The 26,985-nt window shown below is 45.1% G+C and overlaps 1 protein-coding gene across 1 annotated transcript in view; it reads left to right on the top strand.

Annotated features, from left to right (window-relative positions):
- The window catches only part of GRAMD1A (GRAM domain containing 1A), a 1,293,980-nt gene that overhangs the window by 992,672 nt on the left and 274,323 nt on the right, over positions 1 to 26,985 (top strand). Inside the window, exon 11 of the mRNA XM_044079359.1 lies at positions 1,901 to 2,044. Within this exon, the coding sequence (XP_043935294.1) occupies positions 1,901 to 2,044 (144 nt within the window). The remainder of the gene's footprint in view (positions 1 to 1,900; positions 2,045 to 26,985) is intronic.

The following is a 26,985-nucleotide window of genomic DNA, read 5'->3' on the forward strand; positions in this document are numbered from 1 at the left end:
AATTTCAAAAGGTACGTTTAAATTTCAAGTGGTACGTTTGACACAAAAACAACACTTTGCATCACCAAAAGAACACCATCCCCACGGTGAAGCATGGTGGTGGCAGCATCATGCTTTCGGGTTGCTTTTCTCCAGCTGGAACTGGGGCTGTAGTCAAGGTGGAGAGAATTATGAACAGTTCCAAATACCAGTTACTTTTGGCCCCAAACGTTCAGACATCTGCTAGAAAGCTGAAGATGAAGAAGAATTTCACCTTTCAACATGACAATGATGTCAAGCATATATCAAAATCAACAAAAGAATGACTTCACCAGAAGAAAATTAAAGTTTTGGAATGGCCCAGCCAGAGCCCAGACCTAAATCCAATAGAAAATCTGTGGAGTGACCTGAAGAGGGCTCAAGAGATGCCCTCGCAGTCTGACAGATGTGGAGCACTTTTGCAAGGAAGAGTGGGCAAATATTGCCAAGTCAAGATGTGCCATGCTGATAGACTCCTACCCAAGAAGATTGAATGCTGTAATTAAATCAAAAGGTGCTTCAACAAAGTATTAGTTTAAGGGTGTGCACACTTTTGCAACCAGCTTATTGTACATTTTTTATTTTTATATTTTTTCCTCTAACAGATTTTGTTTTTGAATTGAATTGTACAGGTTATGGGTCACATTAAAGGTGGGAATAGTTTTGAAATGATTTATTGCGGTCTCATTTTTTATATCACAAAAACGTGGCATTTTAACAGGGATGTGTACACTTTTTATATCCACTGTGTGTGTGTGTGTGTGTATATATATATATATATATATATATATATATATATATATTTATATAAAATTTAAAATATTTACAAAAAAACTGGGCAGTCTATTCTAGGGTAACAATTGTTCAAACCCACCTCCTTTCCACACTATTTTATGCCTCACCCATTTTCACCAATTTACCCAAAACCGAAATTGCCAGACTCAACACCTGTTACAATCAAATTGCAAAATTTGCCCCTTACTAAGCCCACCACTGCCCTTTCCTAAAACAACTTGGCTGGCTTGAATTCCCTAATCTCCTAAACTATCATCAACTTTCATTTACCCACTGTCTCCTACTACTCCCAGACAAAACTCAGCTCTGGCCAATCTACTAGAACTACAAGAAAGAGAGCTTTGCTCCAGCAACAAAGAATTAGTCAAGGTCACCAAGACCAATAACACATCAGGGGACCCCCTCTTCCCTAACTACATAGACAAAATTTGGAACACCCTACCTATTGCTTTTACTCCAGCAGGCTCAAAGGTTACATTTAAAAGACTCCTGAAAGAACACCTAAAGCACACATGGATATGCACATGTTCCCCACCTGGCTGACCGACCCCCCCCCCCCCCGCCCTTACTCTTACCCTCTGACTTAAGCTTCATCACCAAAAGAATGCAACTTCTCTAGCTTCTTTCCAGTTCCACCTCTAATTCTAACCCCTTAGTTAGTACCCATACGTCACTGCTAGGACACTCTGTTATCTATCCACTTCACTTGAATCTTTACAGCTCTTCTCTTACTTTATACTTAAGCTACTTACGCCTCCTGCTTTTTTTACTTAAGCTGTTATCCACTTTCCCATCTCTGTCTCTTCTCCTGCTACTATACTCCCTACTATGTCTAATATTTGTTCTCTTTGTTGCTGTACTCCCTATTTTGGCTAACTTGCTCATAACTCAACTGTATAAATCAAAAAATGCAACCCCGTACTAACAATGTTCATCGTTATGTAATGCCTCAACCTAAAACTGTAACAGACGTGTTCAGTCTATGTAAGTATGTTAAATTCATCAGCTGCTGAATATGAATGTGAACTACACTGTTTATTAATTTGTTGTTAATATAATACATGTATTTTTCTTTTCTTTCTGTCAGCTGAAGTTCAGTCATTCTGCACAGACCTAAATGGAAAGCTAGTGATCAATACGGTCTACCAGATTAATGTGGACAAGCTTTATCAAATTTTATTTACCCCTTCTCAGTTCATGCAAGACTTCTTTGACCAACGCAAGTTTACAGGTAAGAACAAAACATGAGATTGTGTTTGCAGGTATTGGGTATTTTCAATATACCTTCAGAAAATCATTCAAAAAAATAAAAAAGGTGGAGTGCACATTCATTCTTAAATCAGTTGCCAGGAAGTTTAATTTCATAACTTAGTATGTTATGTAGTCCTATCTCGCCTACATTCTTCACTTGTGGGTTCGGAGCCGAATGTTAGCTCCGACTCGCCCTATTTACTAGCTCGAAAGTCTTTGATTGGCTGGGCTAAGATGGTATCCCACAATACACTGCTCCACATCCCCAGATCTCGTTTGCCGCTTGTAGAGCTCGGACGTGGTCTCGACTTGGCTGTGGCTAAGTATTGCTAAAAAAACTTTTTCTTGTGAAAATTTTTGGCTAATTGTGTTTATACAAATAGAGTTGTTCATAGTGTTGTGCTGCGTTACTTTTTGTAGGTTGCAAACGTTTTTGTGTGTGGTACCCCTTACTCCCTCCCGTTTAAGTTAGAGGACCTAGTCCTCCTTGTGGTGTTTGTTTGGCTGTCTTTAGGTGCATTTCTCTTAGTTTTAGTTGAGAACTGTTTTATTTAGAGGTTCTCCCCTGTGCCTTGGTTGTTGACTTTACTTGTTCACCGGTTTCTGTGTTAGCGGTTTCCCGCCTTTTGTCAGTAGCGGCTGCTGCAGTTGTTGGCTTGGCATGTCTAAGGAACAAAAAGAGCATAAGCCCTCGGGCTTTAAAAAGTGTACAAAGTGTGCCTATAAAATGTCTATCACAGACGAACATTCGGTCTGTGTTTACTGTCTTGGAGCCATCCACCTTCAGGAGTCGTGCAGTTTCTGCCACGCCTTTAGTCCTCGGATGCTCCAAGAGAGGAAAAACAAATTGATTCTAAAGGGACTGCTAAAACCGTCCTTTGAGGAGGATTTAGGTTCGGCTCCCAGTCGAAGTCTAAATCCCCCAAATCCAAGAAAAGGTCTCCGGCTCCATCTATTGCCTCGGAGCCACCTTGTAAAATTACTATTGTCGAGTCTGCTTCCTCGGCTCCACCGGCATCGGGGCCGCAGGAGGTAGCTGTGTCGACTGAGTCTGCATCCACTCCGATAATTTTGGATCCGATTCGGAGCCGGTCGCCATGTTTGAGGCAAGGTTCTCCAGATAGGAGGTCTAGGTCTCCATCCATTTCCTCCAAATCCTCCAGGCTTTCCGATTTGGATGTAGATAGGGTGGTGCAGAGGCTCCTACAGTCGCCAGTTTTGGCCAAACTTTTCTCGGCTCTGACCCAGTCGGCTCCGGAGCCAGCTCTGTTAGTTGTTCCTGCTATTCCTAGTCCGAGCGCATCCTTGTTGTCGGAGCCGGTAAGCTCTGCTCCGATGGACGTTCCTGCACCGGCTCCGATCCCCCAGCAGGGTTTATCAGTGCCCGCATCGGCTCCGTCCACAGGGTTCGAGACTCGGGTCTCCTCGGTCGGGCCCGAGGGGGACGCCTCGGAACACCCTTCAGTTCCGAGCCTCCCTCTCGGTGCCTCCGCTGCGGGGACACCGATCCTGGTCATGGCCTTGGAAGGCGGTCAGTCCTCCGATTTGGGAGTTCTCGCCTTCGAGGCTAGGTGGAGCGTGCTGGCTAGGTCAGCTACTTCTCTCGGATCCGATGTTCTTCGTCTTCCATTGCTGCAGTCCTGACTATTGGGTATAGTCCGCGTCCCAGTCGGCCCGAATACCAGAGTATAAGGCTGACGTCGGTCATGGCGCCTTAGACTGACGTCAGTACGTCAGGGTACTAATGCGCATGACCGACGTCATTTCCTCAGTCTTTTTTGCCGCATGGTCCGATGCAGAAGCAATTTTGCGAGTGCAGGTTGGCGTTCTGAGATTTTCCGAAACCGGAGTTTCAGACCGAAACAGAGTTGGCTAAGTAACCCGTTAGAACATTTTGGTTTTCTTGCCTCAGTATTTAACCGGATGTCAGAAAAAGTGAATAACTGTATTTCTTGTGGGAAGCAGATACCGCATAGGGATTATCATACATTGTGTATACCTTGTTTAGGGCCTGAGCACGACGTTGTTGGTTGCCGCTCTTGTGCTAGATTTAACAAGCGCACTATTAAGAGGAGGCTAGATTGTGCTAGGTTAGTGTTTGGGAAGCGTTGCAATTATAATATGCCGTCGGATGCTCCGGCCGCTTCATCCAAGAAGCGCAAGGACAAAACAGTGAAGCCTAGGGGTGAGGAACCGGCAGTCCCGGACGTCGGTTCTTTAGTAGGCTCAGTGGAGCCAGAGGTTTTGCCAGGAGTCTCCATGGAGTCTCAGGCAGATACTTTATTGTTACAGGATGTGCCCTCTCAGGAGGTAGGCCAGGCTGAGGGGCTTCTGAGGTAACTGTTCTTCCCTCTCTTCCCAAGGTAGTTAGGGCCTCTCCTTCTGTTGCAAAAGCTTCTTTTAGAGGTAGGCCAAGTTCAGCTTCTGTGGGGGCTTCTCCTAGCATTTCGGGCTCTGTGCCTAAGAAACATATGCTTAAAATGGCAGAAGATTTGATTACTCTAATTAGAGGTTCTATGCCCCGCCTGATAAGAGGCCTAGGGTGGAACAGGAGTTTGATAGTTTTGAACAGTGTTCACAGGCTTCAGAGTCTTCTGTGGAAGACTTACAAGAGTTTCCTACTTATTCTGATTCTGATGTGGATGATTCCACTCCTACAGCTTCTCCTCCTGAGGATTTTTCATTTTCAGAGACTCTTCACTCCATGAGGGAGCACTTTAAATGGGAAGGCCAGGATTACTCTGATTCCAGGAAAAGGCTTAGGGAATTCTTGTTTTTACCCCAGCATAGGCCCTTAGCTATTCCTCCTGTGTTGAATGTGGTGGAGGATGTTTTGCAGAGGCTTCCCTGAACCCTGACTCCTTGCCTCCTGCTCCTGTTAAGCCTGATAGGTATTATAGGGTGCCCGAAGCTCATAAGTATTTGTTTAAGAGTCCTAGGGCGGACCCAGAAACTGTTTCTCAGGGGCCTAAAGGTGTTAAAGCTTCTGTGGTTAAAAATCCTGTACCCTCTGATAAAGAGGCACGGGCTTTGGATAGGTGGGGTAAGAAAGTGTATACTTCTTCCACTCTAGCCATGAGGGCGTTGAATTGTCAGTTTCACATGCTAAAATATCAGAATTATCTCCTTTCACAATTGAAATCTAAGGTGGATGCTTTGGCGGAAGGTATTGAGTGTAAAGAATTGCTGGATTTGGTTCATGTGTCTGAACACGTGGGTAAGCATTCTTTGCAGTGTGGTTTTGATGCTGTTCAGGCCTCCTCGAGGGTGGCTGCTACTAGTTCTGTTCTTCGCAGACATGCCTGGTTGAAGGATCAGAATTTAGCTGAGCATGTTAAGACCAGGATTTTGGATGCTCCTTTACAGTCTGATGTGCTGTTTGGACCGCCTGTGGAAGCAGTTTTAAAGAAAATGGAGGACAAAGCTAAGTCTATGCAGACTGTTAAAGATTTTTTGCAGGTGCAGCCTCCAAGTTTAGTAGAAATTGGCCTGCTAAGGGGTGGACATATCCTGCTTATGGTTCCCAGTCTAGGGGTAGGTCTAGACGTGGTAGGGGCAGGGCTCAAGGTTCATTTAGGCCTAGATCAGAGAGTTCACCTGCTCAGACTTCTGGTGAGGGCAGGGGTCAGTCCTTTCGTAAGCAGACCCAATGACCTGCCTTTTCAGCTGCCAGTGGATTCTCGTCTGGCAGCTCCTTTGGGAGGAAGACTGTCTCTTTTCAAAGAAAATTGGGATTTAATCACTCAAGACAGATGGGTGCTGGATATCATTCATCACGGTTACAGATTTTATTTCCACACAATGCCCCTTTCAAAGGCATGCCAGATGTTCCTCCTCCACAAAGAAAAGAGGCTCACAAGCAAGTTTCTCAGTTACTCCAGATAGGGGCCATTCAGCCAGTCCCTGTGTCAGAAAGGGGCTTGATTTTATTCTCGCCTGTTCCTAGTACCAAAGAAGGGGAACACGTGGAGACCAATTTTGGATTTATCTATCCTCAACACTTATCTGGACATTCCCAAGTTCAAGATGTTGACGTTACAACAACTGTTACCTCTGCTGGGCAAGGATCACTGGATGGTAACTTTGGATCTCAAGGAAGCTTACCTTCATGTGCCTATAAGGCTAAGTTGCAGAAAGTATCTGCGGTTTCGAACTGGAGATTTTCATTATCAGTTCTCTGCATTGCCCTTTGGCTTATCTACTGCCCAGAGTATTCACAAAGGTTCTGGCTCCAGTGATAGCTTACTTCAGGCTTCAAGGCATTCAAATCTATCCTTACTTGGACGACTGCCTGATTCTGGCTCAAGAAAAGGAAGACCTTCTACAGCATCTGGAATATGTCATAGCAGTGCTAAGATGCCTAGGGTATTCTGTGAACGAAATAAAGTCCAGTCTAGTACCCTCTCAAGACATGTGCTTTCTGGGTGTGAGACTGAATACAGCAGCCCAGATGGCCTTTTTAACCCCGGACAAACAAAAGAATCTGTCACTTTACTTCCATCAACTATCTCATCAGTCCGTGCTGACTGCAAGGACAGTCCTTCAAGCATTAGGGTTCATGGCATCTTGTATTCTGGTGCTTCCCAATGCCAGACTGCATATGAGGAAGCTGCAATGGTATCTCAAAAATGTATGGACACAGCACTGCCAGGATTTGGACACTGTCATTCAAATAATACCTTGCCTTCAAAAGGAATTCTTGTGGTGGGCTCAGGAATGTCACCTAAACAAGGGACTCTCTGTGACCCGGCCAGAGGCGAGTCAGATTTTAACGACAGATGCCTCGGACACTGCTTGGGAGCTCATCTAAATGGAAAGTGGATACAAGACAAGTGGCCTGCCAGACTACAGCATCTACATATCAACATGAAGGAGATGTTAGCAGTCCAGTTTGCATTGATGGCTTTCAAGGAGTTACTTCTTCCAGGGCAGGTGTTGATTCTAACAGACAACACAACTGTCATGTGGTACATCAACAAGCAAGGGGGAACACATTCTTATCCTCTATGCAGGCAAGCAATGATTTTATGGGAGACTGCGTTAAGCCTGCAACTAACTCTTCAGGCAAGGTTTCTGCCAGGAGCACAGAACTCCCTAGCAGATGTGTTAAGCAGACAAATCATGGATCCCCACAGTGGAAACTGGATCTTCATGTATTTCAGAAATTGACAGTGTCATGGGGAACTCCAGACATAGATCTGTTCGCTTCTCCACTAAACCACCAGCTGCCAAAGTATTGCACAAAGGGGTTTCATCACACAGCTTGGAAAGTGGATGCTCTGTCTTTCAGTTGGAAAAACCTTCATGTCTATGCCTTTCCACCTCTGCCTCTTCTTCCAAAGGTATTATTAAAGGTCAGACAAGACAGGCCAAGGATGATTTTGATAGCTCCAGATTGGCCTCGGCAACACTGGTATCCACTACTACGAGTCTGGTAAGGCAGCCTCCATGGCCTTTACCTCTGATTCCTCATTTGTTATCTCAGAAGGATGGTCATCTGCTCAATGTCAAGCTTCACTCTCTTCATCTAACAGCCTGGCATATTCTCTCTTGAAGCACAGCAGGTCTCAACTTCCTCAACAAGTTTTAAATGTGATTATGGAAGCTAGAAGACCTAGTACAAGGAAGGTGTACGCAGACAAATGGAAGAGATTTTTATTTTGGAGTACAGCAAAGAATTTGGAGATTTCTGAGCCTAATTTGAGTGTGGCTCTTCAATATCTTACTGAGTTATTGGACAAAGGTTTGTCCTTCTCTTCCATTAAGATTCATGCTGCAGCAATTTCAGCTCATTATGATTGTGACCCACCTTTGTTTTCGCATCCTTTGTTCAAGCAGTTTCTTAGAGGGGCAAAGAATATAAGACCCCAATGTAGAGCTCCTACTCCTGCTTGGGATCTCAATTTTGTGTTGGAAAAACTTACTCTACAACCTTTTGAGCCTGCGGCTACTGCTGAGTTGAAATACTTGTCATGGAAGACTGCTTTTCTGTTGGCCATTACTTCTGCAAGAAGGGTGTCTGAGTTGCAGGCCCTTATGGCAGTAGAGCCCTTTTGATTTTCCATAAGGATAGGGTATCATTACGTACTAATCCTTCCTTTATGCCTAAGGTGGTTTCTAGTGTGGCTTTAAACCAAACTATTCATTTGCCTACTTTTTATGCAGATCCCCAAAATAAAGGGGAAAAGATTTTGCACACTTTAGATGTACACAGGCAATTGAGATATTATTTAAGCAGGACTAAGGATTTTAGGCAGTCTCAGCAGTTGTTTGTTTCTTTTGCCTTGAGTTCACAGGGCAAGCCTGTGTCAAAACAAACTATCTCGGTGGATTGGCTTTTGCATTGCATTTTGTTATTCCCATCATGGCAAGGAGATTCCAGCTGGGATTAGGCCTCATTCCACTAGGGCTACTGCCACTTCAACAGCATTTCTAAGGGGTGGCAACTAAGGATATTTTGGAAGCAGCTACTTGGAGTTCAGTGCATACTTTCTCTAAGCATTATCATCTTCCTATCTACTCTAAGTCTAGGGCTGGCTTTGCCACTGCTGTTTTGCAAGGCATGTTATCAGCTCCTACTTCCTTATAATTTGCCAGCCTCCCTTTCCTCTGCTTTGGGATTCTACCCAATAGTCAGGACTGCAGCAACGGAAGGCGAAGAACATAGTACAGTTTTGTACCTACCATAAATGTAGATGTTCGAGGATTCCATTGCTGCAGTCCAATTCCCTCCTTCCCCTCTATGTTTAGGGGTGGTTGTGTAGGTGAGTTTACATGCTTATATTTTTGTATATATTGTTGTATATATTGTACATGTTTTTTGGTGCAGGTTTTTTGGGACTTGTCTTTTTGGGTCTTCTGACATCTGGGGCAAGAAAAGACTGAGGAAATGACGTCGGTCATGCGCATTAGTACCCTGACGTACTGACGTCAGTCTAAGGCGCCATGACCGACGTCAGCCTTATACTCTGGTATTCGGGCCGACTGGGACGCGGACTATACCCAATAGTCAGGACTGCAGCAATGGAATCCTCGAACATCTACATTTATGGTAGGTACAAAACTGTACTTTCTTCCATCCCCCACAACACTGGCGAGAGCTTCTGACACCCACCTATCCTTGGATAGCAGAGCGCCAGGGCCTAAGGATACCCCCACGAGTGGTCCCCTTCTTTCTGAGGGGCCCTCGGAGCCTGCGCCTGAAGAACCCCCCAGAAAGAAATTGTGCGAGAGGAAGCACATAGACTCCCAGGACGAGTCTCTCACTTCCGATACTGACCTCGAGGAATCGGAAGGGTCCCCTAAGTCTTCCTCTGAGAACGTTTCGTTCTCCGATATCCTGGAGATCTTGAAACAAAGAGGAGACTGCCTCTCCAAAACCCCCTCCGAGGAGGAGTCAGTGTTCCTTAAGGCCTTTGGTGCTCAGCCCTCCGCCCCCTGGATGTCTCCACCCTTCGACGAGCTCCTGGACCTTATTTGTCGGAGGGTGTGGGAGACTCCTGACTCCGTGGAGCCTGTTCCTCGATGCCCCAACAAAATTTTATCTGCTCCCCAAGGGAAAGAATTTTTAACAAAGGGAGTCCCGGTAGATGCTATGGTGGTGGCGGCTGCTACACAGAGGGAAGTTGCTGAGTCTTCCTCTTTGGTCCATCCTCCTAACAAGGAGTCTAGGTCTATGGATCGGTACAGGAAGCGTACACTGTCTTCAGCAACCTTTACCTTGCGGTCGCTGAATTATTTGTCTCATTTCACGTGGCTCCAGAGAGATCTCCTTAAGGAGTTAGGAGATACTCTAACGGGTAACGTGGCTGAGGCGGTGGCTCAGACTGTCAATGCTCAGCTCTCTACCCACAACTCCATTGCCAACTTGTCCATGCGACTGATTTTGTACGTGGCCGAGGGCGCTAGTAGGGCGGCTAGCTCAGGGGTGACCCTCAGGAGGCAAGCCTGGTTACGCCTGTGTCACTTTGCGGAGGCCTTTAAGTCTTCCTTTACTGATGCCCCTTTCGATGGTTCCTCCTTGTTCGGGACCAAAGTGAAAGACACATTCACCAGGTGCGAGCAAGAGGGAAAGACCTTGTCTACCATGGGAGTCCGTTTTTCCCTCCCATCGAGACCTTATCCCAAGGCTCAGCGAGGGGGAAAGATGTGGTTCAAAAAAATCACAAAGGTCTTTTCCTTCCGCACAGGGTGAGACCCCCCCCCCCGAGGCAGGGGAGGGGGGTTGTATTCAGGGAGACGTCGCCCCAGAGGGTTCCCCATACTCTCATTCCTGAGGGTGTGCCCGGCAGTGATTCTCCGGAGCCAGTTGGGGGTCGAATTTCCTGGTATCCGGAAGCCTGGGTCAGCATCACCCAGGACAGATGGGTATTAGGGATAATCGCCGGAGGTTACACCATCCCATTTCACTCCACACCCCCTCCCGTCAAAAGGATCCCAGACATTCCACCCAGTCAAAGAGGTCTCTCAGCTGCTAGAAAAAGGAGTCATCCAACCAGTCCCCCCCAGACCAGATCGGATTAGGGACTTACTCGAGATTCTTTTTGGTGCCGAAAAGAACAGGGGACCTGAGACCCATTTTGGATCTCCGCCAACTCAATCATTACGTACACAAGTCCAAATTCTGGATGGTCACGCTGCAATCGATTCTCTCATTGTTGGGAAAAGAAGTATGGATGTGCTCCATCAACCTGAAGGATGCTTATTACCACATCAAAATGGACAGAGCATCCAGATGTCATCTACGCTTCCGGCTGGGAGCCAGGCAATTCCAGTTTCGAGCCCTGCCCTTTGGTCTCACCACAGCTCCCTCGATCTTTGTCACCAGTTAGGCATCACAATAAACTGGAAAAAGTCTGCCTTGCTTACCCTCACAGCATGTCTCATTTATAGGAGCAGAGTTGGACACTATTCGGTTGAGAGCATTCCTACCTATGGAGAGGATCACAGGGTTGCAACGACAGGTTCGATGATAATGCCTCTGACACATGTGAGGGCAAGACTAGTTCTTCATTTACAGGGGACAATGGCGTCCACTATCATGATGGTCCCGTTAGTGAGGTTACATATGAGGATCCTACAATGGCTCCTATTCGCCCAATGGTCCTTCCAAAGACTACCGCTATCCCATCGTATCTTAATCACAGGCAAATGCAAGCAGGACCTCAGTTGGTGGTTATGCACCAACGACTTAGACGTAGGGAAACCCTTTGTTCCACCCAACCCGGTAGCCACAGTGACCACGGATGCCTCCTGGATGGGGGGGGCATTATCTCGGCAGGATGGTCCAAGGCACGTGGCAGGAGCACGAGATAGACTTGCACATAAATGTCCTGGAGATGAGGGCAGTGCTCCTAGCGTTGTAGGCACTTGAGGATGTCCTCCCTCTAGGGATTATTGCGATACACTTAGACAACATGTCAGTAGTGTGGTATCTCAACAAGCAAGGAGGAACCAGATCGTACCCCCTATGCAGGGAGGCCATGAGAGTGTGGAATTAGCTTCCCAACAGGCCTTGGTGGCAACGCACATCCTGGGGAAAACCCATGTGATTGCAGACAAGCTAAGCAGGACGATCCTCATGCCTTACGAGTGGTCCCTGAACTGCCGGGTGGCGGACAGCATATTCAGCAAATGTGGTCAGCCTTGCTGTGATCTGTTTGCCAGTCCCCTCAATGCGAAATGCAGCAGCTACTTCTCACTGATCCCCCCACCGGGGGAATCTCCAAGGGACGCTCTTGCGCACAATTGGCCCTCGGGTCTGCTGTATGCTTTCCCTCCGTTTCCCCTTATCTCGAGGGTGATTCAGAAAGCGCTATCCTTGGGAAGCAGATTGATTCTGATCACGCCACACTGGCCTTGACAAGTATGGTTCCCCTTCCTTCAACCTTACATCGTGGATGCTCCTTGGACTCTGGACCCTCGTCCAGACTTGCTGACACATATGTCGGGACAGCTCCACTCCTCCCTGGAGACCCTCCGGCTGACCGCCTGGCTGCTCCACTTCCATCCGTAGTCAGGTGTCACGATTTTTCTCCAGACGTGGTCCATATTCTTTCGTCCTCTCATAAACCGTCCACTACGAAGATCTACTCTAGCAAGTGGAAATGGTTTTCGATATGGGACCATTCCAGAGGTGTTGACCCCTACACAGCCCCCATTGATTCTGTTTTGGAATTTCTGTCTCATTTATTGTACCAAGGGTCTGCCTCAGCCACCATCAAAGTTCAGCTGGCGGCTATTTCAAATTATCATGTGGCTTAGGAACCTAGTTTAATGGCACACAGGCTGTGTAAAGCATTCCTGAAAGGCACTCTTCTCCTTTGTCCCCCTGTATCTCAACCTGTTATTCCCTGGGACCTCAATTTTGTTCTGCAGGCTCTCACTCTCCCACCCTTTGAGCCTGCGACTTCCTGCGATTTAAAATTTCTTACATGGAAATCTGCCTTTTTGATAGCTATCACATCGGCTAGACGAGTATCAGAACTCCAGGCCCTATCAGTCAAGCCACCATATTTGATATTCCATAAAGATAGAGTCTCTCTCAGACCAAATCCGTCCTTTCTTCCCAAAGTGGCTTCCTTATCTAATATTAACCAGTCCATTGAGCTGCCGGTCTTCTTCCCCAACTTTTCCAATAAGGCAGAGTATCAATTTCATCTGTTGGATGTTCATAGGCAACTACGTTTTTATCTACACAGGACTAAAGATTGGCGGAAGTCAGACCAGCTCTTCGTTTCATTCTCAGAGAATCGCTTGGGGTCTGCGGTTTCCAAGGTCACCATCTCTAAGTGGATAGCTGGTTGCGTCTCCTTTATTTATCAGGCAGGGGGAAAGAGCCTGCCCTTTCCAGTCAGAGCACACTCTACTAGAGCAGTTTCCACTTCCACAGCCTTTCAGGCTAGGTTATCGCTGGATGATATATGCGCGGCTGCAACATGGGCTTCTCCTCACACGTTTGTTTCCCATTACAAATTGGATGTGGTGTCTAGGGGCAGATCATCTTTTGGCTCCACAGTGCTCAGGAGTATTTTCCATTGAGCCACCCAGGATGTAGGTGCTAGGGATGCTGTCCCACAAGTGAAGAATGTAGGTGAGATAGGACTACATAACATCAGTTAGTTATGTACTCACCATAACGTTAGATGTATGTAGTCCATCTCGCCTCACATTCTTCATTACCCTCCCACCGTCCCCAACGCCTGGAGGATTTGGAGGATCACCTTGTACTTCTGATGTTACAGAGTCCCTTTGGATAATTTGTTGGACCTCGTTGTTCTGTGTGTGTTTGTGTGTGTGTGTGTGTGTGTGTGTGTGTGTGTGTGTGTGTGTGTGTGTGTGTGTGTGTGTGTGTGTGTGTGTGTGTGTGTGTGTGTTGGGCGATGGATATGATACTTCTGTTGGCAGCAAACTAGATCTGGGGATGTGGAGCAGTGTATTGTGGGATACCATCTTAGCCCAGCCAATCAAAGACTTTCGAGCTAGTAAATAGGCCGAGTCGGAGCCGACATTCGGCTCCGAACCCACAAGTGAAGAATGTGAGGCGAGATGGACTACATACATGTAACGTTATGGTGAGTATATAACTAACTGTTGTTTAGTTGACTTCACAGGTTTAATGCATGCAGCTGGTATTAAGAAAAGTTTGTAAAATGGAGTATGTATTACATATGTTTAGATCAGAGAGAAACATGCTAAATTACTTTTATATATTACTCTGTTTCCTTGGCAGAGCATCACTGTTATACAATAGGTAAAACTGGATGGCTTCCATTGAAACACTAGGAAGACTTCTTACTGCTCTCTCAGTTATTAAATTCCTGCACTCAGATTCCTTTACTGTCTTACCTGCTAAACTGTCCCTTAGAATGCCTTCCTCTGATCTCAGGAGTCAAGACCACAATGAACCCCTACTTCAAACCTGTGGCTCCAGACATACGAATGCCAAGCACAGCTAATCCTCATTACTATGCAGTGGTAATCTATTCCATCTCATCTCAAAGAAGTGACCTGCTATCCAGTGTTATAGTCCCAACTTTTTTTTTTAATTTAATTTTTTTTATAGCAGTCAGTGGACAAGTGCCTTCAAATTGCACGCATAAAATAATATAATACCATCATTCCCCTCCATCACTAATGGCTTTGCCTCAACAGTACCTGTGTAACAGTCCAATCGCACTGTAATTTTTCTACCACCTTCTCTGTCATCCTGCCTTCACTGTACATAAGTATTCTCTCCAGTTTCCCCCTCCCTCCTTGTATTTTTAACATAGCTCTGTCTATATTGTATATGTGTAAATATGAACTTGATCTGTACATTGTGTACTGTCTGCTGTACTCCATTTGTTACTTTTAAGTCTACTGCATTAAACTGTGAACCTACCTGTATTTATATATTCATATTACTGCTGAGGCCTGTACTCCCTTTTTGCTGTTTGTGCATCTGGGCTGATACTGATATTGGTCTGTTGTAATCAGGGTTCTATCCTGATCAATAAGTTCAAATAAATAAATGTGGAAGGAACTTCTAGAGGTAGTGGTTGCACCAGTTGCCATCTTGCCGAAATTCATGCAAAATATGAGTGAATTTAAAAGAGCTCATAAGGGCAGTTGCAAGTTCTTTTCATGCAAGGTGGGTCTAGGAGGAGGCTAGCATCTAGAGGTTACCCATCATATCTTTAAGAACAAGGAAATTAGTGGGAACGTTATTGAAGGCAGGGTTCCTTTCTTTCTGTAAATTAGAAAGCAAGTGCATTGCTGAATTAGAATAAGTTAGTATAAGTTAATGTACATGTTTCGTAAGTCTCATTTTCCTTGTCAGTATTGACCTGCCCTGCAGTGATTGTCATTTAATTCCCCATTGCTAATGACTGCAATCTCCAGTGTATCACACACTTTAATATTTTTGATCACCACAATGTACACTGAAGCAGAGTGTAAGATATTTTGATAATTTACGATCTACTATTATGATGGAAGTTAGAATGTGTTGGGGACACAACTTTAGCCCCATCTCAGGAAATACATTTTATATGTTGACTTTTCAGAAAGAATGCATTTTCAGTCAGCTTGCAACTTTTGTGCATAGTTTGATCAGTGGACTCTATAACAGTAAGTCTGCAGATTTCTATATGCCAGAGTGGTTGAGCTGTTAAAAGTTGTGGGAATGGTTGGGGTAGCATGGCCGACGCACCTCCTCATTTCTGTATGGAAGACGGCAAGAGTACCTCGTAGGTTCATAAGTCCAGTTGTCTAGCGTACAGGCTACAGATCTTCTTGAAGCTTGATTGCTCTAAAGCAGTTGATATTTTCTATTTGGATCTCCCAAATGTTGACTTGCTTAAAGCAGGCATCAAATGTGACCGTATAACATTGACTTGCCTTGCTGATACTCTGAAGGATAACCTGAAATCATGTAACTGTTAAAATGTCTTTTTTGCAGGGGGCAGGCCCCCCTAAAATATCCCCATATGTGGGGGCTGCACCCCCACACCCCTTGATTGTTATTTACTTTAACTTGCGGAACACACAGCCCCTGGGGAAGGGACATATTCCACAACCGTGGGCATTCAGTCTCGCACACCTGTTAATCAAAGTGTGTTAACAAAAGACATCAGCATTCAGCAATTCTGATAACAGTAAATGAACCCATGTGTGTGTGTGTTTTAAATATATATATATATATATATATATATATATATATATATATATATAAATGTGTGTGTGTATAATTCATAAGAAATATGGAAACCTTTTCAAGTTCTTTTCAGGTGGCTTTTTCAAGCATTACATGATATAGCATTATGTTTAGTTATGGGTCAAATCATTGATATATGACATTGTATGATTGTTATTGTTGTTAAACATTAAAAACCTGTTTCAACTTTAAAATGTAACTGTCATTTAAAAATGGAGTAAACATATTCATAGATTCTTAGAATCATAGTGTTTACCATTCAGAGTCAGTCCTTGGGCCATAATGACTTTGCCAAAACCCATTCGAATAGGTTCATCTACTGCCTCCAGGAGGACAAATCAGGTCATGAACAGGATGAATGTATGGGAGTCTGTGTAGTCCCCAAGGTTTTCCCAAAGGGAAGCATTAGAATTCCTCTGTTTTTTGTATAATGGGAAATTATGCCAGATATAGGGGAGGAATTGAGTAATTAATCCCCCCTTCCAGGATGTCTTATCTATTTGTTGATCAAGTGTCGTGTCTGTAGCCTGAGTGTATATGAAGCCATTTGTTTGTGGAGGTCTGGAAAATTAAGGAGGGTTGTGTCCTTATAAAACCATACACAAAAAAGGAATTAACAACGCACTCGTACCGTAGCAGAGTGTACTTTAATCGCACAAATAAATCTAACAGGAAAAAATGTAAAACAACCACAAGAAATAGTGTGTTTGTACTTCAGAACAGGTAGGAAGATTTTCACAACCTCCAACCACCAGTTGTGTGACTCTTAGCTAGATCCTTGGTCCGAGTCTGACAGAGGTCAGTGTGACTCAGTGCTTTGCACTGGTTAACAAATACTAATACAAAAAAATCCTCCCCCTAAATTCTTAAAGATTACAGCTAAGTCTTGCTTATCCAGTTTCTGTTCTATATAGCAACCCTGTTAAAGAAGGTTATGTCCTTCTTGCTCAGAAGCTGAAAGTGGGTGTGCTATTGCACAATGGTGTGCAATGTTTTTAGCACAGCTATTAATTCACAGTGCTTCTCCACTGTTTCAAAATCCTAGAAAATGTGTGCACTTTCAACCTACACAGCATCTCCTCACTTCTGATGTGAACTCCAGCACACAGTATGAGTTTAGGTTAAAACACATTATACACACTGACCTCTTGCAAGTTGTCAACATTCACAGCCAACTCATGTATGGCAAGGTGGTAGGTGCACATTGCTTGAACCTAAAACGTGTTTTACACATTATACATTAGTGTAAGCAGGTGCAGGTCGTGAAAGCTTATTTTTCAACTTCAATTTCAAAGTAGTTGGTTATGTTACTGTCGAGGATGTTGAAAATCTTTAATGTTCTGTGTTAGTCTCACATATACTTAAAATATTTGTGAATAACGTACTCAGCCACAGTGGGAATTCACTACTTGTCCAATCTGCACATGGCTCAGTTATTGTTTTAGCTGGCCTTACTCTTGCCTCTGTTTATAGGGTACACTGTAGCTTTCTCTCACTTCATCTGTGACTTAGGGCAGTGGACTTGCAGCTGAATGCCTCTAAAACAGTGCTGATTTTATTCTCCTCTAGGAAATTCTGTTAATTTACCTCTTATCTAATGGTACTAATGTTAGTGATAATTGGAGTCAGTAGTCAATCCCCCATCTTTACATGACCTCACTTGACTTCTCTCACACGGACAAAAAACTCACACTTATGGTAAGATATTTCTTCAGTTCCTGCTAAAAAGCCATGAGTGGCGGATTCTATTTTATCTCCTGTTGCTACTCCTATTGGTGTGACCATTCTTCCATTAACTGCTCAGAATGTTTTCTCCATAAGGACCCATCTTTAATCATCACCAATAATCAAGCCTCAGCCACAACACATGGCACACTCATACAATACGCAGATGACTCAACCATCATCTGCACAGCCCACTCCCTACCCGAACTGCAAAAAGTCACGCAGGAAGCATTTTCCTCTATTGAAACTTGGTTATCCGCTGCCCAACTAATACTCAACCCAAACAAAACAAAATTACTCATCTTCCAACCCACCAAACATACCCTAGACAGCTCTCACTTTAACATCACAGCAAAAGACAACACCACCATCCATCCTACAGGACACACCAAATTACTAGGAGTAGAAATAGACAGTAAACTGAACTTTGACATTCACATTTTCATGACCATTAAAAAAGTGCACAAAACACTAGGAGCATTATATAGAAATCAGCAACTACTTACCAAAGCAGTAAAATTTCGGTAGCAAATTCTCATCTTATCTCTGCCTTACTCTACGCCTCTCCAGTATTTACTAACCTTAGACAGTGCGACCTAAATAAGCTCGTAACCTGCTACAACTAAATTGCCAAATTCGCCACAGGGGCTTCCTACCACACTCACCACTGTCTCTCACTAGCAGAACTGGGCTGGCTAGAGCTCCCCCACCTCCTTCAATGGTACCAACTTGCAATCCCCCAGAAACTAATAAACCAGCCACTAAAAGTCCCATCTCTCCAGAATCTACTCCAACCCTACATAACTACGAGACCACTAAGATCCAGCCACAGAAATCTCCTACAGGTCACAAGAGCCAATAACTGCTGGAGAAGCATTATTCTCCTGCACTATAGCCAAACTCTGGAGCTGCCGCCCATCCTCAGTTACCTCTGTAACTTCTTGCACCCATTTCAAATCCTTACTAAAATCACACTTAAAAACTTGCCAGATATGCCCTTGCAACCCCCCCCCCCTCTAATACCTTCCACTCCACCCACCCACTGTCTCTCTTAGCCCCCTATCAACAACCTACTCTTAGCAAGCTTGGCTACTCGTGTTCCCAGCTACCTACCACATAGTACTAACTTCTTGTAGCAACAACTGCTAATGGCTGTTATGTACCTCAAAAACAGATTGTATCAATTGTTCACTGATGAATCTCAACTACATTTGTAACCATGTTTAGTATATGTCACTATATTTTAAAATTGTACTATGTTCTACAGCTGTTTTACATCTATGTTTTATTCTTGTCTTGAGTCCTCAGCTGGATTAATGTCTGTATTTTAAATGCTATGTTTTTTAACTGTATAATGTAAGTAATACTTAATGTGGAGCTTTTCTCCCCGGGCCTCCACTGAAAACGGACCTGTGTCCATTCAGACTCTCCTGGTCAACAAATGTAAATAAATAAATAAATAAGTAAAGCTGATCCAGCTTCATGTAGGCACATTTCATTTTTAAATTATGTTGATGATTAAGTGTTTGTCTAGAATGGCTAAAAGAATGGCAAAGGTGATGCCAGAAATGATAGATATGAACCAGTTCGGTTTTGTGGAGACTAGACAAACATTTGACAACAAACATTGGATAACATTAGAACAGTGATGATCAGAAGGAAGTAGAATGTAAGAAAATACCACTGTTATTGGTGAGTCTTGACGCAGGGAAAGCATTTGACAGAGTAGGCTGGGGTTTTATGAGTAGGGCAATGGAAGCATTTGTGTTTCTTAATACAAGAATAAGGTTAATGAGAAAGATATGTGAGGGATCAAAGGCCAAAATCAAAGTGGGAGGGGTTCCTCTCTGATAAGTTGTTCTGAACAGAGGAATCAGGCATGGGTGTCCTCCATCTCTTTTGTTATTTGCATTACATTTAGAAACAATGGCAAAAAATAAATGTCTCAGAAATTCAAGGATATAATTGGTATGATGTTCAAAAAAGTTGGCTTTATTTGCAGATGATATATTTTGTACCTGATGGAAGCAGAACAAAAATACATTTTTATGAAGCATTCTGAGGCAGTTCTGTTTTTATATAAAGTTAATGAAGACAAAATAGCTCTACACTATGTACCCATAAATTAATTGTTTCAGCAATACCTGTATTTATGGGGAAATAATAAAATGAAGTATTTAGGAATATGGATTAAAAAGAATTCTGTTATAGCAGCTAAGGATATTTGGGGAGACAAAACAAAAGTTAACAGAAAAACTGAAATTTCCTGCCTGTGGATATGGATAGCAAGATACAAGCAGTAAAAATGTTTTAGACCTTTTAGTGTATACACAGCTCAGGCATATTTTTATCAAACAGAGGAGAAGTTCTGAATAGTAATTAATAAAGAGTTGAAGTATTTTATTTGGGAGTGGAAGAGGTTAAGTGTCAAGCTGGATAAGTTGATCCTCCCAGTAGAACAAGGAGGTTTAGGATTACCTGATTTGAAGGGATGATGTTAAGTTGTCTATCTCGCCTTCATTCTTGCTGGTTGGGTTCGGAGCCGATCCTTCGGCTCCGACTCGGCCATCTTCAAAAGCTCGAGAGCTGCTTACTGGCTCGAGGCCCCCCTATATCCCATGATGCCTGGCGCTAGATACCTAGATCTCATTTGCCGCTTCTGCTGCGAGGTTGTTCTACTGGCTCAGGTCGTATAAAGTTTGTTATTATTATTGTATTTTTCTTCAAAAAAACTGTAGTTTTTAGTCTAGAAGTAGTTGCTTGTTTAGATTTTTGTATTGCAGCTACTTCTTCTCTGGATCCGTTAACTTTTCCCAAGAAACTTGTTTAAGTTAGAGAGTCCCCCCCCCCCCCTCCTTACTTCAGAAAGGTTCCGTTAAGTTAGAGGATAACCTTTTCTTTCTATTTCCTTCTTAAAAAAAAAAAAAAAATTCTTTATTACACTGTTAGTGTTTAGTGATAGTTTCTATAGTAGTGTTGGTAGTTCGTCGTGTGAACTGTAGTGTGTGAATATTAGTGGTTAGTCACTTTAAATTTTCTGTGTGTGTTTTTTGCTTGTCCTTGGTTTCCTTAAGATGTCCAAGGATCCTAAACCGTCTGGCTTCAAGAAGTGTGACTCATGCTGTCAGAAGATGTCTCTGACAGATGTTCACACTTCTTGTGTTTATTGTCTGGGCGCTGTGCACCTGCAGGACTCTTGCTCCATCTGTCATGCCTTCAGTCCAAGAGTCCTGTAGGAGTGCAAAAATAAATTGATTCTGAGGGTTCTGCTTAAACCCCAAGATTCACCGTCAAACTCTCAACCGGTGAAATCTTCCAGGCCACGTAAACCGTCGGCTCCCAGTTCGGAGCCGTCGTTGAGTGAAGCCACTCAATCCATTTCAGCTCCGGCTGGTACCGATATCCCTCCCTCCCATTCGGCTCTGACACGGCCTTCAGAGCCGACTGAGAGTCGAAAGAGGTCTAGGTCTCCTTCTTTGGAGTCGATACGTTCAGCTCCAAAGTCGCCCCTGCTCCAGTCGGAGCGTAGCCACCGATTATCCCACTCTTCTTGGTCCTCTAGGCTTTTGGACCATGATTTGGAAAGAGTGGTCAGTAGGCTCTTGAAGTCGCAGGCCCTTGCCAAAATGTTGTCCAGCCCTCCTCATCAGGAGTCGGCTCTGTCCACAGCTATTGATATTCCTCCTCCGGCTCCTCCTTTGAGATCGGAGCCGGAGTTTGTTGGGGTTCGAGTCGTGAAGCCGTCGGCACCGATACCCTCCCTTTCGGTTCCTTCGTCGGCTCCAATCCCTTCCATGGTATCTTCCCTGGAGGGATCTGGGCGCCGAGAGTCCCTCGTCAGCTCCGAGGGGCAGGTGGCATCCGACCCTTGTCCGACCCCACTCTCCCTCTCAGTGCTTCGGCGCAGGTGAGCTCGGCTCCCACATCTGCCTCGGAGCCATCTCCCTCGGTGCAGGGAGGGCTTTTGGTTTCGTCGGAGCCTGAGCCTTCTCTGCATCCGGGCAGGGACGCCTTCGAGGTGATGAGGGTTGTGCTGGCCCCTGAGTCAGTCCCACAATCAACCCCATCGGCTCCTCCCCCTAAGGTGCCTGCGTCAGCCTCTGCCCCTCTTCCAGGCCCCAAGCATGGGGATCCAGCGCTCCCCCTTGGGTGTATCCTCCTCTTCCGAGGCCTCCCCTGATCTTTCAGAGGAGCCACCTCGCAAGAGGAAATGCAAGAGGAAGCACGTCTACTCCCCCGAGTCTGTCACATTGGATACCGACTTAGAGGAGTTGGAAGGGTCCCCAAGATCCCCCTCTGAAGATGTCTCCTTCTCAGACATCCTTGAGATGCTTAGGCAGAGGGAAAACTGGACTACCCTAAGCCCTTCCGAGGATGAGTCGGTATTCCTGGATGCGTTTGGATCCCGACCTTCCACCTCCTGGGTGTCTCCGCCTTTCGACCCACTGATGTCTGTGGTGGCTCGAAAGGCGTGAACGGCTCCAGACACAGTGGAACTGACCCCTAGAAGACCTGCAAAGTTCATTACTGCCCCGCAGGACAAACAGTTCTTGACCAAAGGTGTCCCCGTTGATGCCATGGTGGTAGCAGCAGCCACTAAGAAGTAGTTGGCTGAAACTTCATCTGTCCATCCCCCTAATAAGGAGTCTAGGATGATGGACAGATATGGTAAGTGGATGTTCTCTTCAGCGACCATTTCCATGTGGTCCCTGAATTATCTGTGCCACTTTACCTGTCTTCAGAGGGATCTCCTAAAAGAGCTTGGAGATACCCTCCATGATCCATCAGCTGAGGGGGCCCAGGCTAAGGCAGCCTCCCAGCTAGCGACTCTTAACTCTGTGGTAAACTCCTCCATGCGGCTCATTTCGTATGCAGCCGGTGGTGCGAGTAGAGCCGCGAGGCACAGGCGTGGCGCTAAGGAGGCACACTTGGATGCGGCTATGTAATTTTGCGGAACCTTTCAGAGCGTCTTTCACCAACACCCCCTTTGACGGTTCCTCACTCTTTGGATCACAAGTGAAAGATATCCTTACCAGGTGTGAGCAGGAAGGCAAGACTCTCTCTGCTGTAGGAGTCCGTTTTTCCACTCCCTCCAGACCATATCCTAAGGGTCAGAAGAGTGGGAAGATGTAGTTCCGGAAATCCCAGGGAGCCTTGCCTGACACACGTGGTGAGTTTCCCTCCAGGGGCAGGGGAGGGAACAATAACCGACGCCGCCCTCGTAGCAGAGGGGGTCCGCAAAACCAAGGCAGCAGAGAATCCTTCTCTAACAAGCCCTTCCAGCATCCCTGAAGGGTTGCCCGGCTGCTCACCTCTGGAGGCAGTCGGGGGAAGACTATCACTGTACCTAGGAGCCTGGCGAGACATAACACAAGACAAATGGGTACAGTCTGTCATATCCGGAGGCTACAGAATTCCCTTCGTTCGCACCCCCTCAAAGTCATACAAGTCCCTTCCAGATGTTCCACCCAATCTAAGGGACCAAGCAGTACAAGAAGTCTCAAAACTGCTAAGAAAAAGGGCCATCCAGCAAGTCCCAGCAGACCAACAAGGATCCAGAATTTACTCAAGGTTCTTTTGGGTACCAAAAAAGACAGGGGACTGGAGACCCATTTTGGATCTCGGCAGACTAAACAAGTCTGTACAAAGAACAAAATTCCGGATGGTCACACTTCAGTCCATTTTAGCCTTTCTGAGTCAGGACAATTGGATGTGCTCCATAGATCTTCAGGATGCGTACTAACACATAAAGATGGACAGACACTTCCAAAGATTCCTCCACTTCCGGCTGGGAGCAAGCCATTATCAGTTCAGAACTCTGCCCTTTGGTCTCACCACAGCCCCCAGGGTGTTTACCAAATGTATGGCAGTAGTGACCGCTCACCTGAGACGGCAAGGATTCCAGGTGTTTCCATATCTCGACGACTGGTTCCTTACTGTTACCACCAGACATCATCTTCTGCGAGCCAGAGACTGCACCATCGATACTTGCTCCAGGCTAGGTATCACAATAAATTTAGAAAAGTCAGCATTGTCACCCTGTCAATCTATCACCTTCATAGGCGCAAATTTAAATACCAAAGAAATGTTAGCGAGCCAACCACCAGACAGGGTTTCAGTGATTCGTCAGCATGTCAAGGTTTTATTAGCATGCAAAAAGATTCAAGCCAGGTCTGTCCTTCAAACGCTAGGTCTCATGGCAGCAGCAATCATACTTGTTCCTCTAGCTCGTTTTCACATGAGGATCCTCCAGTGGCTTCTCTTCACCCAATGGTCCTTCCAGCAACTTCCCATGTCTTACACGATTTTGATCACTCAGGCATGCAAGAAACACCTTGCGTGGTGGATGGTCTCCACATCAGTGCCCCACGGCAGACCATTTGTTCTTCCCCCTCCAGTGGCTACAGTGACCACAGACACCTCCCTGATCGGGTGGGGGAGGGCATTATCAGGGCAGAACAGTCCAAGGCACCTGGCAACCTCACGAGTATCATCTGCAAATAAATGTCTTGGAGATGAGGGCCGTGCTCTTAGCGTTGCAGGCTCTTCAGGACTCTCTTCCTACCGGAACCATTGCAGTTCAAACGGGCAATATGTCCGTAGTGTGGTAGATCAACAAGCAGGACGGAACCAGGTCCTACCCCCTATGTCGAGAAGCACTCAGACTCTGGCAATGGGCGATCTCTTCCCAACGGTTTCTGATTGCAACGCACATCCCTGGGAAGTCCAACGTTATAGCAGAAAGACTGAGCAAAGCAATTTTCATGCCTCACGAGTGGTCTCTGAACCAGGTGGTTGCGGACCAAATCTTCCACAGATGGGGCCAACCTTGCTGCGACCTTTTTGCAACTCCTTTCAATAGCAAGTGCAGCAATTTCTTCTCTCTCCTTCCACTCCCCGGGCATCCCCCCAGAGATGCTCTAGTCCACGATTGGCCCCAGGGACTTCTTTATGCATTTCCTCCTTACCCCCTCATACCGAAATTGATTCAGAAGGCTGCCGTTTCGGGTTGCAAAATGATCCTCATTGCTCCTTACTGGCCTCGACAAATATGGTTTCCGTTCCTGCACTCCTGTCTTCTCGACCTAGTTCCAGACCTCCTGATTCAGCAGTCGGGTGAGCTGCACCAATCCCTGCACACTCTCCAGCTCACAGCTTGGTTACCCCACTTCCGACCCTAGCCAGGCTCCCAGATATTTCCCCATCTGTGCGCGAAATCCTTTTGTCGTCACACAAGTCTACGACCAGAAAAACTTACGTTAGTAAGTGGAAACGTTTTTCTTCCTGGGCAGAGGCAAAAAGCATAGACCCCTTTTCAGCCCCAGTGCACTCCCATTTTGGAATTTCTAGCAGAACTCTTCCATGCTGGTTCTGCTTCAGCTACAATTAGAGTCCAGTTAGTGGCAATTTCAAATTTTCACATTGGCCTGTTGGAAAACAGTATCATGTCCCATAAACTGTGTAAAGCTTTTCTCAAAGGAACCACTCTGCTCAGGTCCCCAGTGAGGGATCCTCCACCACCGTGGGATTTAAATTTGATTTTAACTTCGCTAATTTTGCCCCCGTTTGAACCGGCAGCTTCTTGTTCACTGAAGTTCTTATCTTGGAAAACCCTCTTTCTGGTAGCTATTACTTCAGCCAGAAGAGTTTTGGAACTACAGGCTCTTTCTGTCCATCCCCCATACCTCATGTTCCACAATGACAGGGTTGTGCTAAGGACTAATCCGTCCTTCCTTCCGAAGGTCTCTTCAGAGAGTAACTTGAATCAGTCCATAGACCTTCCTGTGTTTTTCCCTAACCACTCCAGCAGGGTGGAATATAAGTTGCATCAGTTAGATGTTCACAGGCAACTACGCTTTTATCTGCATAGAACCAAGGACATTAGAAAATCAGATCAACTTTTCCTGTCCTATGCAGTAGGTAAACAAGGTCTTCCGGTCTCCAAGGTAACCTTATCAAGGTGGTTGACATCTATCATCACATTCATATATCAGCTCAGGAATAAAGAATTGCCATTTAAACCAAAAGGTCACTCCACCAGAGCTTTAGCTACTTCAGTGGCTTTTCAGGCTAGGTTGACCATGGAATCTATTTGTGCTGCTGCTACATGGGCCAAACCACATACTTTCATTTCGCATTACAAGTTGGATTTGGTTTCCAGGAGCAGAGCTGATTTTGGTTCCACTGTGCTGAAGAGTCTTTTCCGATGAGCCACCCAGGATTTTAGGTGCTAGGGACGCTGTCCCAACCAGCAAGAATGAAGGCGAGATAGACAACTTAACATAAAGAAGTTATGTACCTACCATAACGTTCCATGTTAGTTGTCTTCTTCTCGCCTTCTTTCTTGCGTACCACCCGCCATCCCCCTGTCCTAGTAGACTGAGTAGAGTCCTTCTTGATTTTTCACTGGCTGAGTCTTCTATGGCTATTCCTTTCTGACTAGTAGTCTCTCCAGCGGGATGTATGCATTCTAGGATAGGATTCCTTATTTTTTATGTCTGCAGTTAGACTTACCAAACGAGATCTGGGTATCTAGCGCCAGGCATCATGGGATATAGGGGGGACTCGAGCCAGTAAGCAGCTCTCGAGCTTTTGAAGATGGCCGAGTCGGAGCCGAAGGATCGGCTCCGAACCCAACCAGCAAGAAAGAAGGCAAGAAGACAGCTAACATGGAATGTTATGGTAGGTACATAACGTCTTTTTTTACAGCTACAGAGCTAAAGATTTTGTAAATAACATAAGCAGAAAGCTACAATTCAGAGTGGAAAGGGATGATGATCAAGCTGTGGGAGACTCAAGATAAGGAACGAAAGGGATTTCGGATGCAGATATTTAAGGAGACTAACAGTCATACAGAATATTATATTCATAAACTAGTAGAAAGTATGCTAAGAACCAAGCAAACACAGAAATGGAGAAAGGAGACTGTGGATAGGGATAACTGCAATTAAGGGTACAGAGAATAGGCAAGAGGAGGCTGGAAGTTACTGGAGGAAGCTGGCAAATATACCAAGGTATTAAGAATAAATAATTATAGAATGGGAAGAGGGCATGAAATCATTTAGATTGCAGGCTGGTGTTTGCCTTCCATATCAAGAATTGATATCAGAGTACAGACAAAGAGAAAGGGATAGGAGAATTCTAAAGGAAAGACCTGTACTGATTGAGCTTTTAATTGAATCTAGAACAGAAGCTGCTTTTAAAGTGATAATTAGTAGGTTTATAAAATGTTGCACAATAGTAAGAATCAATCAGAAGAGGTCAGAAAAGATTGGTAAGAAAGATTATATGTGCAATTCACAAAGGAACACTGGGAGGACATATGTATGCCTCCCATATATGCAACAAAATCTAGTAGATTTTTGTCTGGAAGTATTTGCATAGATACCCAAGCAGATGCCAAAGAAATTTTCCTCAGGTAGATGGCAAATGTTGGAAGTGTAATGGGGAAGAAAGAGGTACTTGGCAGAATATGTTCTTGAAGTATAAGGAGTTGGCAG

The sequence above is a fragment of the Protopterus annectens genome, chromosome 8.part0, assembly GCF_019279795.1.
Source record: "Protopterus annectens isolate FY-2018-M chromosome 8.part0, PAN1.0, whole genome shotgun sequence".
Classification (NCBI taxonomy): Eukaryota; Metazoa; Chordata; order Ceratodontiformes; family Protopteridae; genus Protopterus; species Protopterus annectens.